At 39.9% G+C, this 14,100-nt stretch overlaps 1 protein-coding gene across 2 annotated transcripts in view; it reads right to left on the reverse strand.

The window, feature by feature from the left end:
• The window catches only part of LMLN (leishmanolysin like peptidase), a gene marked incomplete at both ends in the record, with an annotated part of 50,695 nt that overhangs the window by 4,116 nt on the left and 32,479 nt on the right, over positions 1–14,100 (reverse strand). For both annotated transcript variants that reach the window (XM_084232049.1, XM_084232050.1), the window contains 4 exons: positions 3,489–3,699; positions 8,761–8,891; positions 10,772–10,931; positions 12,969–13,101. In XM_084232049.1, coding sequence (XP_084088175.1) covers positions 3,489–3,699; positions 8,761–8,891; positions 10,772–10,931; positions 12,969–13,101 — 635 coding nt within the window. The remainder of the gene's footprint in view (positions 1–3,488; positions 3,700–8,760; positions 8,892–10,771; positions 10,932–12,968; positions 13,102–14,100) is intronic.

The following is a 14,100-nucleotide window of genomic DNA, read 5'->3' on the forward strand; positions in this document are numbered from 1 at the left end:
CGATAGTAAAATAATCTCAGAAGGATGACTGATAAAGAGGGAGCAGGTTAGGAAGTAGAGCCTAAGGAACAAGTCAGTGGAGGGGGTGAGGTAGTTGGCAGTGTCTTCTCCTCAACTCCTTTTAACAGATTCACTAGTCTTTGTCATGCTCTAAAGAACAAAAAATTCATATCCCTTCATCTGCTCTGGCTCTTCTCGTTCCTACATAGTCTTCCACTTTACTCCTAAAATTCTCAGCCTTCAAACATCTGAATAACAAAAACTTTCTTTACTGCTAATGGCTCAGCTCAGCTCCTGCTCAACTCTTTCTTAGACAATGATGGTGATTTTTTTTTTATAGTTAACCCTGAGATTATACATAAGAATGAGAACTCCATCGCAATTATCTTTGTGGTTCTGCTGCTACCTCTTTTTTTTTTAAAGATTTATTTTTATTTATACATGCATACAAGAGCTGGTGTGTGTGTGTGTGTGCGTGTGAGAGAGAGAGAGAGAGAGAGAGAGAGAGAGAGAGAGAGAGAGAGAGAGAGATGGGGGGGAGGATCCACCAGAGACAAAGTGGAGTGCAGAACAGGCAGATCTACTGACATATACTGCTGAGGGGAGCAGTGCACAAGACAGGAGAGATCCACTATGCCATGTGGGCCAGGGATTGAACCCGAGCCCATGCCAGTGGCTACTGACAGCTTTATCGTTCTGAGACTTAACCCCTTGCGCCACCAGGGAGAACCTGCTGCTGCCTTCTTAATAACAAAATGGAGTCATCCTACCAGCTTCACATTAGAAGTTAAGTAAGAGTCTTAACACTGCATTTACCACATCAAAAGGAACATCTTGGGCCTCCCGGGTGGCACAGCGGTTGAGCACTGGGTTGCGAAGCTGCCCGCGGCCTCTGCGGCGCCGGTTCCATCCCTGGCTGCTCCCCGGCCACCAGAGGAGGGTCCCACATGGCGCGCAGACCTCTCCTGCCGCCCGCTGCTCCCCTCAGCAGTGTACTTCGGTCCTTCTGCCTGCTCTGCTCCCCGCTCTGGCTCTGGTGAATTCTCTCACCCTCCCGTGCTTCTGACTGTACCCAGTGCTTGTATAAACAAAAACAAACAAATAAAATAAATAAATAAACAAAACATTAAAAAAAAAAAAAAAGGAACATCTTATAGCATTTAAAACAATTCCTTGTGGGCATCCCTTGTGGCACAGGTGGTTGCTCGTCGCACTGTGAAGCTGCCCGCAGCCTCTGAAGCATGGGTTCGATCCCCGGCTGCCAGCAAGGGTCCCACATGGCGCGGCAGACCTCTCCTGTCTCGCCCGCTGCTACCCTCAGCAGTGTATTTCGTCAGTCCGCCTGTTCTGTTCCCTGCTCTGTCTCTGGTGATTTTTCTCACCCTCCCACGCATCTGGCCTGTACCCTGGTTCTTGTATAAAAATAAATCTTTAAAAAAAAAAAATTCCTTGTGCCATTACTGCATCACTTTAAAAACTCCTATGATACTGAAGTACACTCTGTAAAAAACAGTTAACAGAGCTAGCTTGACACTGCCACCCTTTGAAAGTCCCGCAGGAAGCATGGTTTTAGCTGGTATCTGGGAACTGGTTTCATCTGGACTTCACCTGCTTATCCTTTTTCCCTTTGGTGATTCGTTTTCTATTCCTTCACTTTAATAAATCTTAGCTGTAAGTACAACTGGAGGCTGAGTCCTGTGAGTGCTGGAGAATCACTAAACCTGGGGTGGTCTTGGGCAGTCCTAACACAATTACTGATCTTCTAAAACTTACCTCTACTTACAGTTCATAGCTAGATAAAACTCCCAGGACATGGGAATAAAGAATAGTAAATCCTGAAAGTGGAGACTTTGAATTGTAAAATGAATGTAGCCCTCCTTTTACAATGAGACCATGAACAAGCAAAGGGCTACACAGGTGCATTTAATAATATCTCCAGAAGAGAAAATGAAATACTGCAAAGAGTTTTATTATCCATAATCTAAAATGTCAAATTGCCATAGGTCAAAGATTCAATTTCAAATCCATGAATTATGCTTTTATAACTCATTGGCCTCAGTTTGTGCATCTTCAACAATGGAGAAGGCATTCTTTTCACGACTGTCCTTCCACCCTTCTTTGGGTTCTAAGGGATTTAACAGGAATTTGTCTCCCTATAATAGGTTTGTCTCAATTCTACAATCTGGAACCTCACAGGAAGAGTATGCTATCCCTCAAAGAAAATCACTGTCTTTGCCAGTTTATCTATCTTATTTTGTGTGTTTTTGTCTCCCTGCACCTTTCTTTGTGGGAATGCCAACCCTTCTTAAGAAACTTTTCACAGGCCTCCTTGGTGGCACAAGGGGTTAAGGTGCAGCACTATGAAGCTGTCCGCAGCCAATGCAGTACGAGTTGGATCCCTGGCCAGGGAGGTGGCACAGCAGACCTCTCCTAACTCATCTGCTGCTCCCCTCAGCAGTGTATTTCAGTAGATCTGCCTGTTCTGCTCCCCACTCTGTCTCTGGTGAATCATCTCACCCCCTGACATCTCTGGCCTGCACCCCAGTTCTTGTATGCATAAATAAATAAATCTTTAAAAAAAATCTTTTCCTGGCCTCCCTCATGGCCTATGGGTTAAGTCTCAGTGCTATCACCACTAAGGCCTGAGTTCCATTCCTGGCCAGGGAGCTAACCCACATATGGCATAGCAAACCTATCCTGTCTCTTCAGTAAATCTGCCTGTTCTGCTCCCTACTCTGTCTCTGGTGTATCTTTTCATCCCCTGCACCTCTGGAGAACACCCCAGTTCTATTCGAAAAATTGAAAAAAAAAATCTTTTCGGGCCTCCCTGGTGGCGCAGCGGTTGAGCGCTGGGTTGCAAGGCTGCCCGCGGCCTCTGCAGTGCCGGTTCAATCCCTGGCTGCTCCCCGGCCACCGGAGGAGAGTCCCACATGGCACACAGACCTCTCTTGCCGCCCCGCTGCTCCCCTCAGCAGTGTACTTCGGTCCTTCTGCCTGCTCTGCTCCCTGCTCTGGCTCTGGTGAATTCTCTCACCCTCCCGCGCTTCTGACTGTACCCAGTGCTTGTATAAATAAATAAAAATAAATCTTAAAAAAAAAAACTTTTCCAGTGCCTTTCCTTTTCTTTCTCCCCAACTAGTTATAATGAAACTAAAGTATATTTACTTGCTTTTTGCATTTAATGAGCAAAATTTCCTTTAGTCAATTTCAAAATGAATAAAGGAAACATTTACTTTTCGTAACCTTCAATGAATTTTGTTGCTGTTTTTGTTTTTTTCAATGAACTTCTTTGTGTAAGTCAGACATGACTTGCACAGAATGGTTTCTTATCTTGCTCTTACAGAAGTGTTAATTTACCTACTTACAATTTCTAACAATGTAGATTTTCCCATAAAACTGCAATTATAAGAGTAAATGCTCAACCAGTTTTAAAGCTGCCTTGAAGAGATTTTCAGCATTTTATAATTAAAGTCCCCCTCTTTACTTACCCAGAGGTAGAGCTCGGGTCAAGTTAGTGGCTGGAGGATCTCTTTCTGGAGGACAGAACTCACAGAAGTCCCAACATGATGGGCAGAGTAGGTTTCCATTGTAAATCCAGCCATTCATCTGAACACTGACAGGGAGCACCTGCCCGGCCCTACTACACAAATATGTAGTATCCTGGACCCAAACTTTCAGACCCTGAGGTGAACAAGAAATCTTCAAACAGAAAAAAAAACACCATCAGATCATTAAGATTCTAGTACATGTGCCGTCTCCTTTAATTGTAGGAAAATACATTAGGATTACTAAAAATATTGGCAATAAATCACAATTTGGGATGTGGGCATACATATTTTCACTCTTATCAAAAGTGGATTAGGTTTTTCTGGTTCTAAAAGAATTTAGCATCTTCTCCCAAAATATTTATTAATTACAAAGGGAGTTAATTAAAAGAGTAACTTGACAGCAGAAAAACATAGCAGATACCAATAAAATAACATTACCAATAAAGGGATAAATAAAAAATACTACCAGAAAAACAAACATCACTTTCTGAAATTAATGCCCAAGATACGCTTCCTGCATTTAATCAAAAAGAAACATCAGACAAACCCAAATTGAGATACAGCCTAGAAAGAAATGTCTTATAATCTTTAAAAGTAGCAAGGTTATTATGAAAGTCAAGCAAAGATTGTGAAACTGTTCTGGAACAGATGGAGACCAGAGACATGATAATTACACAACATGTGAAATTTGTCCAGATGCTATTAATACAAGACATTATTGGGACAATTGGCAAAACCTGAATGGGGTCTGAAAATCAGAAGAATCGATGCTAATTTCCTGATTTTTTTTTTAAGATTTATTTTATTTATTTATACAAGCACTGGGTATAGTCAAAAGCATGGGAGGGTGAGAGAATTCACCAGAGCCAGAGCAGGGAACAGAACAGGCAGACCGACGAAATACACTACTGAGGGAGCAGCGGGCGCCACAGGAGAGGTCTGTGCGCCATGTGGGACCCTCGCCGGCAGCTGGGGATCGAACTGGTGCTGCAGAGGCTGCGGGCAGCTTCTTAGCCCAGCGCTCAATCGCTGCGCCACCAGGGAAGGCCCTGAATTTTTGTTTTAATAGTGTTGTGGTTATATAGGAGGCTATTTTTGTTTATAAGAAACACGCAAAAAGGTATTTGGGGGGTGAAAGTATGTCAATAATTTGCATTTAGATGACTCAGAAAAAAATATTTTGTATCATTCTTGCAACTTCTCTGTCAAAAGAATAAAACAAACAATGAAAACAGAACAGCTAGCCATATATTAATAGAAATCATATGTATTTTCCCAAATAACATGTTATTAGTATTAAATTAGAAAAATTAACTGAAAATACTAGACACAGGGAAGCCAAATATAGGCAGTCAGTCTTAGTAGACATTATAAATTTGAACAATCCTTTTGTGGTGGTACAGTGGATAAAACATTAAAATAGCCTAAAAAAAGACATTTTACTATCATTGTCATTGTTCTGGCTTTATCCCTTCTAACCTGATATTTTCACTTGGGGAATTTATTTCAAAAGTAAATTAAAAAACAGGTAAAGCATGTAAATATAGTTATAAAAGCATAGTAAAAATAAAAATTAACCCAATATATAAAATGAAGAAAGGGCCTCCCTGGTGGCGCAAGGGGTTGGCATGCAACCTATGGAGCTGTACGCAGCCTCTGCAGCATAAGTTCGATCCCCAGCTGGACGGGGAGTGGCCCACATGGCGCAGCAGACCTCTCCTGGCTCACCCACTGCTCCCCTCAGCAGTGTACTTCAGTCAGTCTGCCTGTTCTGTTCCCCGCTCTTTCTCTGGTGAATCCTTTCACCCCACAGACCTCTGGCCTGTACCCCGGTTCTTGTATGCAAAAATAAATAAATCTTTAAAAAAATAATAAAATGAAGCAATGTTTTATAACCATAAAGAATAGTATTATTGGGCCTCCCTGGTGGTGCTAGGGGTTAAGACGCAACCTATGAAGCTTGCCAGAGCCACTGGAGCACAAGTTCGATCCCCAGCCCGGGAGCCACCCAATTGGCACAGGCAGACCTCTCCTGACTTGCCCGCTGCTCCCATTAGCATTGTATTCAGTCAGTCTGCCTGTTCTGTTCCCCACTCTGTCTCTGGTGACTCCTCTCACCTCCCACAACTCTGGCCTGTACCCCATATCTTGTATGTATAAATAAATAAAATCTTAAAAAAAAAAGAGGGCCTCCCTAGTGGCGCAGCGGTTGAGCGCTGGGTTGCGAGGCTGCCCGCAGCCACTGCAGTGCCGGTTTGATCCCCGGCCACCAGGCGAGGGTCCCATATGGTGCGCAGACCTCTTCTGCCACCCGCTGCTCCCCTCAGCAGTGTATTTCGTAGGTCTGGCTGTTCTGTTCCCCGCTCTGGCTCTGGTGAATTCTCTCACCCTCCCGTGCTTCTGACTGTACCCAGTGCTTGTATAAATAAATAAATAAATCTTTAAAAAACAACAACAACAACAAAAAAAAAAAACACTGGCCCACAGCCACTATTATTAAAAAAAAAAAAAGAATATGGAATATTCGTTAAGTTGGATCCTCCTAAGTTACAGGATAATTGTATCTTAATAAGTTCTTAATAAGTTGAAGGAGTCATTTAATATCAGATGTAGATCCTTCCAACCAAGAGCAATATACAGATTCAATGCTATTCCAATAAAAATCTTAATGACATTCTTCAAAGAAATAGAACAAATACTGATGAAATTCATATGGAACCACAAAAAAACATGAATAGCCAAAGCCTTAGGGATGAAAACAAAGGAGAAAAGAAGTATCACACTTTCAAACTTCAAGCTATACTACAAAGCCATAATAATTAAAACAGTTTAGTATTGGAACAAAAACAGACACACAATGGAACCAAATAGAGAGCCCAGAAATAAAAACACACTTATATGAAAAACTGATCTCTGACAAAGGAGCAAAGAATATGCAATGGAATACGGACAGTTTGTTCAATAAATGGTGCTGGGAAAACTGGACCACCACATACAAAAAAATGAAATTAGCTACCTCTCACCATGCACAAAAATCAACTCAAAATGGATAAGAGAACTGGACATAAGACCTGAAACCATAAAATATATAGAAGAAAATAGAGGTAAAACACTATAAGACATATATCACAATAACATCTTTAAAGACTCATCACCCAAAGCAAAGAAAGTCAAGGAATACATAAACACCTGTGATTACATTAAACTGAAAAGCTTCTGCACAGCACAAGAGACATTAACCAAAACAGAGACACTACTGATTGGGAAAAAATCTTTGTACTCCAGTCAACTGATAAGGGAGTGATCACAAAGATATACAAAAAACTCACATGACTCAATAAAAACAAAATAAGCAATCCAGTCAAGAAATGGGCAGAAGAACTTAAAAGACATTTCTCCAAAGAGGAAATGCAAATGGGCAACAGGCATATGAAAAAATGTTCAACATCCTTTATAATCAGGGAAATGCAAAGTAAAACCACATTGAGATACCACCTTACACCAGTAAGAATGGCACATATCAAAAAAACAAGCAACAACAAATGTTGGCAAGATATCAAAAAGTTATCAATGGCACATATCAAAAAAACAAGCAACAACAAATGTGGTGAAAAAGGAACTCCCCTACATTGCTGGTGGGAGTGCAAACTGGTCCAACCACTATGGAAAGCTGTCTGGAGGTCCCTCAGTCTACTAAAAATGGAGCTACCATATGACCTGGCAATTCCACTACTAGAGATCTAAATAAAGGACACAAAAACACTGATTCAAAAGAATACCTGTACATCTATGTTTATTGCAGCACTATTTACAATAAGTAAAACCTGGAAACAACCCACATGCCCAAAAATAGATGACTGGATCAAGAAGATGTGGCATATAATACATAATGGAGTATTATTCAGCAGTCAAAAAAGATAAACTCATGCCATTTGCAGCAACATGGTTGGAACTAGAAGGAATTATGCTCAGTGAAATAAGCCAGAAGGAAAAAGAAAATATTGGATGATTTTACTTATAGCAGGAATATAGGGGAACCAAATAAGACATCAGTGTAAAAAAAAAAATAACAGTACAAAGCACAGCAAAGCAAAAATGGACAATTATAAATCCAAGACATCCTGCAGGGGAGGAGGAAGGAGAGGGATCAGAGGTAGGGAGGGAGGTGCACAGGGGGGCTGTGGTGATGGTGCATTGGTGAAGGAAACTCTATGGGGACTACACCTGAGGGGGAGGGGTGAGCAAATATTGTTTAAAAATGAACAATGATGTAAAAAAATAAAAAAACTAATATTAGGGCCTCCCCGGTGGCGCAGCGGTTGAGCCCTGGGTTGCGAAGCTGCCCGCAGCCTCTGCAGCGCCTGTTCAATCCCCGGCTGCACCCCGGCCACCGGAGGAGGGTCCCACATGGCGCGCAGACCTCTCCTGCCGCCCGCTGCTCCCCTCAGCAGTGTACTTCGGTCCTTCTGCCTGCTCTGCTCCCCGCTCTGGCTCTGGTGAATTCTCTCACCCTCCCGCGCTTCTGACTGTACCTAGTGCTTGTATAAATAAATCTTAAAAAAAAAAAAAAAAAAAAGAAATCATTAAAAAAAAAAATTAAAAAAAAACCAAAAAACTAATATTAAAAAAAAAGATAGTTTCCAAAGGGGTAGGAGAAAGGATTAAAGCTGCATTAAAAAAATATATACCTCCAAAAAAATAATATCAGATGTAGAAATAAGATAAACAAGAAAATAGGAGTTTGACCCCTTTGGATTTCTAATTGCAAAGGAAAAAAATCTAATATTAGAAGGTAGCTGATAATTATTAACTTAAAACATCTAATTTCTTCAGCTCTTATGAAAGAAAATTTAAAAATCTTTTCCACTACAAAGTAATATTTGTTCAAAAATAAAATTACCAAAAAAAAAAAAATAAAATTACATATTATCATTATTTGTTTAGGCTAGAAGTAAAGTCATTATAAAACTTGCTGATAGACAGCAATTATATATAGATTTTAAAGAAATGGAGAAGGCATTTTCTCTCAAAGAAATGATAGTATTTTCACAAAACGCAAGAATCCAATCTAATATGTACATAAACAAGATAAGTTAAAATGTTAATTAGCAAATTACCTATATATAAAGATACAAAGTTTATCTTAAAATATAAAAATCATATAATAACAAAATTATAAATTGCATAATAATTCGCAATCACATAGCTTTACCTGATAACATCCACTTCCCCAGTCTGGGTAACTCAGCTTCCTCTCACACTTTTCCATAACAAATGCTGATTTCTGAATTAGACAAACGGAATGAGGTCCATATTTTTCAGCACCATAGTTTTTATACAGGTCTGCAGCAAACCAGAAAAGTTTTCTTAAAAATTGACTTCTGGACTCAAAGAACAAGAAATTGAAGCAATCTATTCTTATAATTAATAGTTGTTTCAAAAATAAAATTTGTTGGTCTCCCTGGTGGTGCAGGGGTTGAAGATAGCACTATCAAGACATCAGCAGCCACTACAGCACTAGTTTGATCCCAGCTGGCTAGGGAGCAACCCACCTGGTGCAGCAGACCTCTCCTGCCTCACACGCTGCTCCCCTCAGCAGTGTATTTCAGAGGATCTGCCTGTTCTGCTCCCCACTCTCTCTGGTGAATACTCTCAGCCCCCGCATCTCTGGCCTACACCCCAGTTCTTAGATACATAAATAAATAAATCTTTTAAAAAAATTTTGTTTAGGGCCTCCCTGGTGGTGCAGCAGTTGAGTGCTGGGCAGCGAAGCTGCCCACAGCCTCTGCAGCGCCAGTTCAATCCCCAGCTGCCGGCGAGGGTCCCACATGGCACACAGACCTCTCCTGTGGCACCCGCTGCTCCCCTCAGCAGTGTACTTCATCAGTCTGCCTGTTCTGCTCCCACTCTGGCTCTGGTGAATTCTCTCACCCTCCCGGGCTTCTGACTGTACCCAGTGCTTGTATAAATAAATAAATAAATCTTTAAAAAAAATTTTTGTTTAATGGAAATTTTCAGCTAAAAAAAAAACAAGAGAAATAGAAATCCAGAATCAAACTGTATTCTTAATAAAGGTATTAGTGGGAAAAATTATTATAGCAGCAGTAAGAGATAAATCTGGGTTTGTAGTTTTTGAGTTAAGATATATAAAGGAAATGGCACTAAGAATCACCTTCACTGATGGACTAAATAGGAGTCACCAGGGCCTCCCTGGTGGCGCAAGGGGTTAAGATGCAACCTATGAAGCTATTTGCAGCACTGCAGCATGAGTTCGATCTCTGACCAGGGAGCTACCCACATGGCACAGCAGACCTTTCCTGACTTGCCCGCTGCTCCCCTCAGCAGTGTATTTCAGTCAGTCTGCGTGTTGTGTTCCCCACTCTTTCTCTGGTGAATCCTCTCATCCTCCCACGCATCTGGCCTGTACCTGGGTTCTTATATGCATAAATAAATAAATCTTTAAAAAAAAAAAAAAGGCGAAATCTCGCCATCCATGACAATATGGATGGAACTTGAGGGGAGTAAGCTAACTGAAATAAGATAGACACAAAAAAGATACATACTATATAATGTCATGCATATGTGCAATATAATGAAATAAAGCCAATAAAACAAAATGAAAACCCTCAGACTGACAACAGAATAGTTGAAGAGAGAACAGAGAGAAGAGAGTAGGTAGTAAGTGGAAAATGTAGAGGGATTTGATTAGATGGTGGTGGATGGTAACTAGATTTTTGGTGGTAGGTGTGAAGTGGTTGTGGTAGGTGGTAGGTGTGGTTGATGGTGAAGTGATAAACTTATACAGGTTGTAACCCAATATTACCACAACAAAAAAAAAGATAAAAAATTAAATAAAATAAAAATGAAAGTGTTTTGCAAATAAAGTGTCACACAAATGTAAGCTATTACTAAAGTGGAATGTGTATGCATGTATGTACAAGTATATATAATAGACAGCAATCCTTTCTATGTGCCATAGTTCGAAGCAATTTTATTCCATTAATTTATTTCTTACAACAGCTCTATGAGATAGGTATTATATTATTCCCTTGTACAGAAGAGGAAATGGCGGCACATATAAGTAACTTCTCACAGATGGATAACAATGGAACCACAATACAAACTCAGTCTGACTTTAGGATCTAAGGCCCTAAACACTCTTTTATATAGCTGATAGTTAATTTTAATACATAAATAACATTTCATTTCACTAGACTACTAACCTGGTTGGTTTTCCAATATTCTACAGTCCGAGCTCCGTTGATATTCACCACTTAACTGCCAACTGAATTCCTGATTGAAAGGGCAATAGTCAGCAATTTCTACTGAGCCACCATAATAAGGCAAAGCTTCTGCAGGTATTCCACTGAGTTCATCAAAGTACTAAAAAAAAATTATTGGGAAGACATACGAATAAGAAACGTTCTGCATAATCAAAGCAAAGTCCACAGTTTACAGTAATCCTCTACTGCTGTATAACACAAAGAAGATAATAACCTACTTTTCTTTATATATTATATATCACAAAGATAATAATATAACATCTGAGGGGTATTTTGAGTTTGTGGTTGCTTATTAGAAATAAGGTAATCTAGTAAATTAGTCTAAGTTATTTATTAGATGACAAAATTTGACTAATGTTTTAAAACAATGAGTAGAAGGAGCTTTAGGAGTTGAGAAAACACAAAACTGATGCATAAAATTAAGTTATCTGATTCAAGTGGTTTTTTGTGTTTGTTTGCTTGTTTTAAGATTTATTTATTTATACAAGCACTGGGTACAGTCAGAAGCGTGGGAGGGTGAGAGAATTCACCAGAGCCAGAGCAGGGAGCAGAGCAGGCAGAAGGACCGAAATATACTGCTGAGGGGAGCAGCGCGCAGCAGGAGAGGTCTGTGCGCCATGTGGGACCCTCCTCCGGTGGCCGGGGAGCAGCTGGGGATCGAACCAGCACTGCAGAGGCTGCGGGCAGCTTTGCAACCCAGCACTCAACCGCTGCGCCACCGGGGAGGCCCTCTGATTCAAGTGTTTTTAGGAGATAATTTATCCATTGCTTTGACAAACCTGAAAAAATAAAACTGAGAAAATGAATGAGAGCATATCTATAAAATACTTGGAATACCAAAAGAACAGATATATTTCAAAGATTTCACATTTTACTCCAATTCACTGATTTCTAATACTGTATGTGGAAATATAGTTGACATCTTATGGTGTCTGAAGGACTCAGTCTGGTCAGCAACAATTTTAAATTTGCTTCTAAGATATTTCTCTCTAAAGACTTTTTGTAATTGGCAGGCAAGCTGAGGCTTTTTAGAGATAATCTTGGCAACAAAACACGTCAGGCAACGCAGAGATTCACACTGAACATATATGACCATTTCCTTTACTTTTCAGGTACCATTAGTGAAACCTGTTCTAAAGCAAAACTTCCAAGTCTTCTAGTTAACTGAATTAGAGCACCTAAATTATTTCTTTAAAGAAGCATCTTTTGTGGGTAAATCAGAAGAAATTAAAGGCAAAGATGTTAGAAATATAACAGGGTGGTCCCCAAGAAACGGGGAGGTTACAGGTTCCCTGCCCCACCCAAGGAAGGGTAAAGCTGAGCAGGGAGGAGGAGAAGCTGGAGGGGAAACTGGGGAAGGAAGGAAGCAGGATGGAGAGTAAGGAGACCTGGAGGAGGCATGTGGAGCAGAGAGACATGTGAAGAAGCTGCACTTGCTTTTTGGTCCTGGACTGGTTGAAACAGATGTGGGTGAGAGACCCATGGTGAGGTTAACAATGGCAGCATTGATCTTGATTTTAATTTTGCTCTTTTCTTCCCAGATTTGTCTAGCTGGTTCTGACATTTTTCTATGGGTCCCCCTGAAAGGTACTTTAAACTTGTGGCAGTCTTCTGGGCCTCAGTGGCCCTGCTTTCAGCCAACCCTGTTTGGCTGAACATTTACCCACAAGGGAATGGGTAACTTTGGGTGCTTGATTTGGAAACTCTAATCTTTCCCTTTTTTGTATTGCACACTAATTGTATTAAAGTTCCCTTCCATTAAAGGTCTTATATGTTTTGTCCTGATGCGGCAGATGGCAGAATCTATTTAGAGGGGGCAGGTTTGGGGGTTTTGGGGTGCCCCTCTCCCTACCTTGTAACAGAAACACTTAGAAAGAAAATACAAATTAAAAATACAAAAAAACAAATATCCCAAATACCTTTCACCATTACTACAAGGCATTGCAAGGTATTAACTATCAATTAGTATACTGGTTATATCAAAATGGAGGGGTTCTTCCAGTATTTTCCCCCTAACTTATAAAAAAAAACAAATGGAGCCTTACAAATTGAAAAAGTCAAAGAGAATTCACTCTCTTGATTCAAAATAGAGAATTAAAAAATTAATTCCTAAAACTATGCCCAAAACAAGGGTTACCTGGTACTCTTCAGGTAAAGGTTTCGGAAACTTCTGCAAATTACACACTGCAACAGCTCTCTGGTCCTGTCTGCAAGTTAACTGCAGTGGATTACTTCTGAGCATGTCACAGAAAGGGCTCAGCATTTGCATCCTGTACAAAAAGGTAAGTACCATGGTATTAAACCCTAAAGAAAACATTGTAAGTCTCTTCCAGAACTTTGTCATTTTCATCATAATTTCAATATATTTTAACAACTTAAAACTAATTACTGAATCAGGTTATATACTTATTTTTCAAAGTGTAAAAGGAAATGTAGATGTGAAAGATTAATGCTAAATTCATTATAACACAGTGTCAATTATTAATAAAATACTATTTATCTTTCTCCACTTTCGTCAGTAAAATGGGCGCTGCAAACCTCTTTTTTTTAATGACAAATAATGAAATTCCACATCTTGTGTAAAAACACAAATCTTCATCATTAACAAATGGAGTCTCAGGAAGAGATGGAGATAATATTCTTCTCTGTTCTGCAGCTACAAAGAATGACATTTTCCTCTATGCTATAATCTAGTTCATATAATCTTGTTTGACAGTTCATTAAACTAAAAACATTCACAGGACAACCTTGTTTTCCTGCACCAAATGAGAAGTGTGTTAATAGTCTGAATTGTAACAACTTGTTCTGTTTTCTCTTAAATCTATTCTTGGAAGTATAATTTGGGAAGGGGGACCCTGCAATTCTCTGAAGATATTAGAATCTGTTGCACCACATATAAAAATAACCTTCAATAGGATTATGCTCAGTGCAGTAAGTTGCAAAGAAAAAGAAAAATCATCAGATGGTTTTACTTATAGGAGGAATACAGGGGAACCAAACAAGGGATCAGGAAAAAAACCAAAAACAAAACTAGCAGACAAAAGATAAATTGGAGCTATTCAGCAGGGGAGGGGAAGGTGAGGGATTCAGAACAGAGAAGAGAAGAGCATAAGAGACCATTGTGATGGTTCAAGGATGACTTGGTGGTGGGAATTCTATGGTGATTACACCTGAGAGGAATGACGATGTTAAAAAAAAAAAACAAAAACCTTCAAGAACATCTATAGTTGTGATCAGCCATGTTAATAATTGTATTACAATTATATTAA

The sequence above is a fragment of the Talpa europaea genome, assembly GCF_964194135.1.
Source record: "Talpa europaea genome assembly, chromosome: 4".
In the NCBI taxonomy this organism is placed as follows: Eukaryota; Metazoa; Chordata; class Mammalia; order Eulipotyphla; family Talpidae; genus Talpa; species Talpa europaea.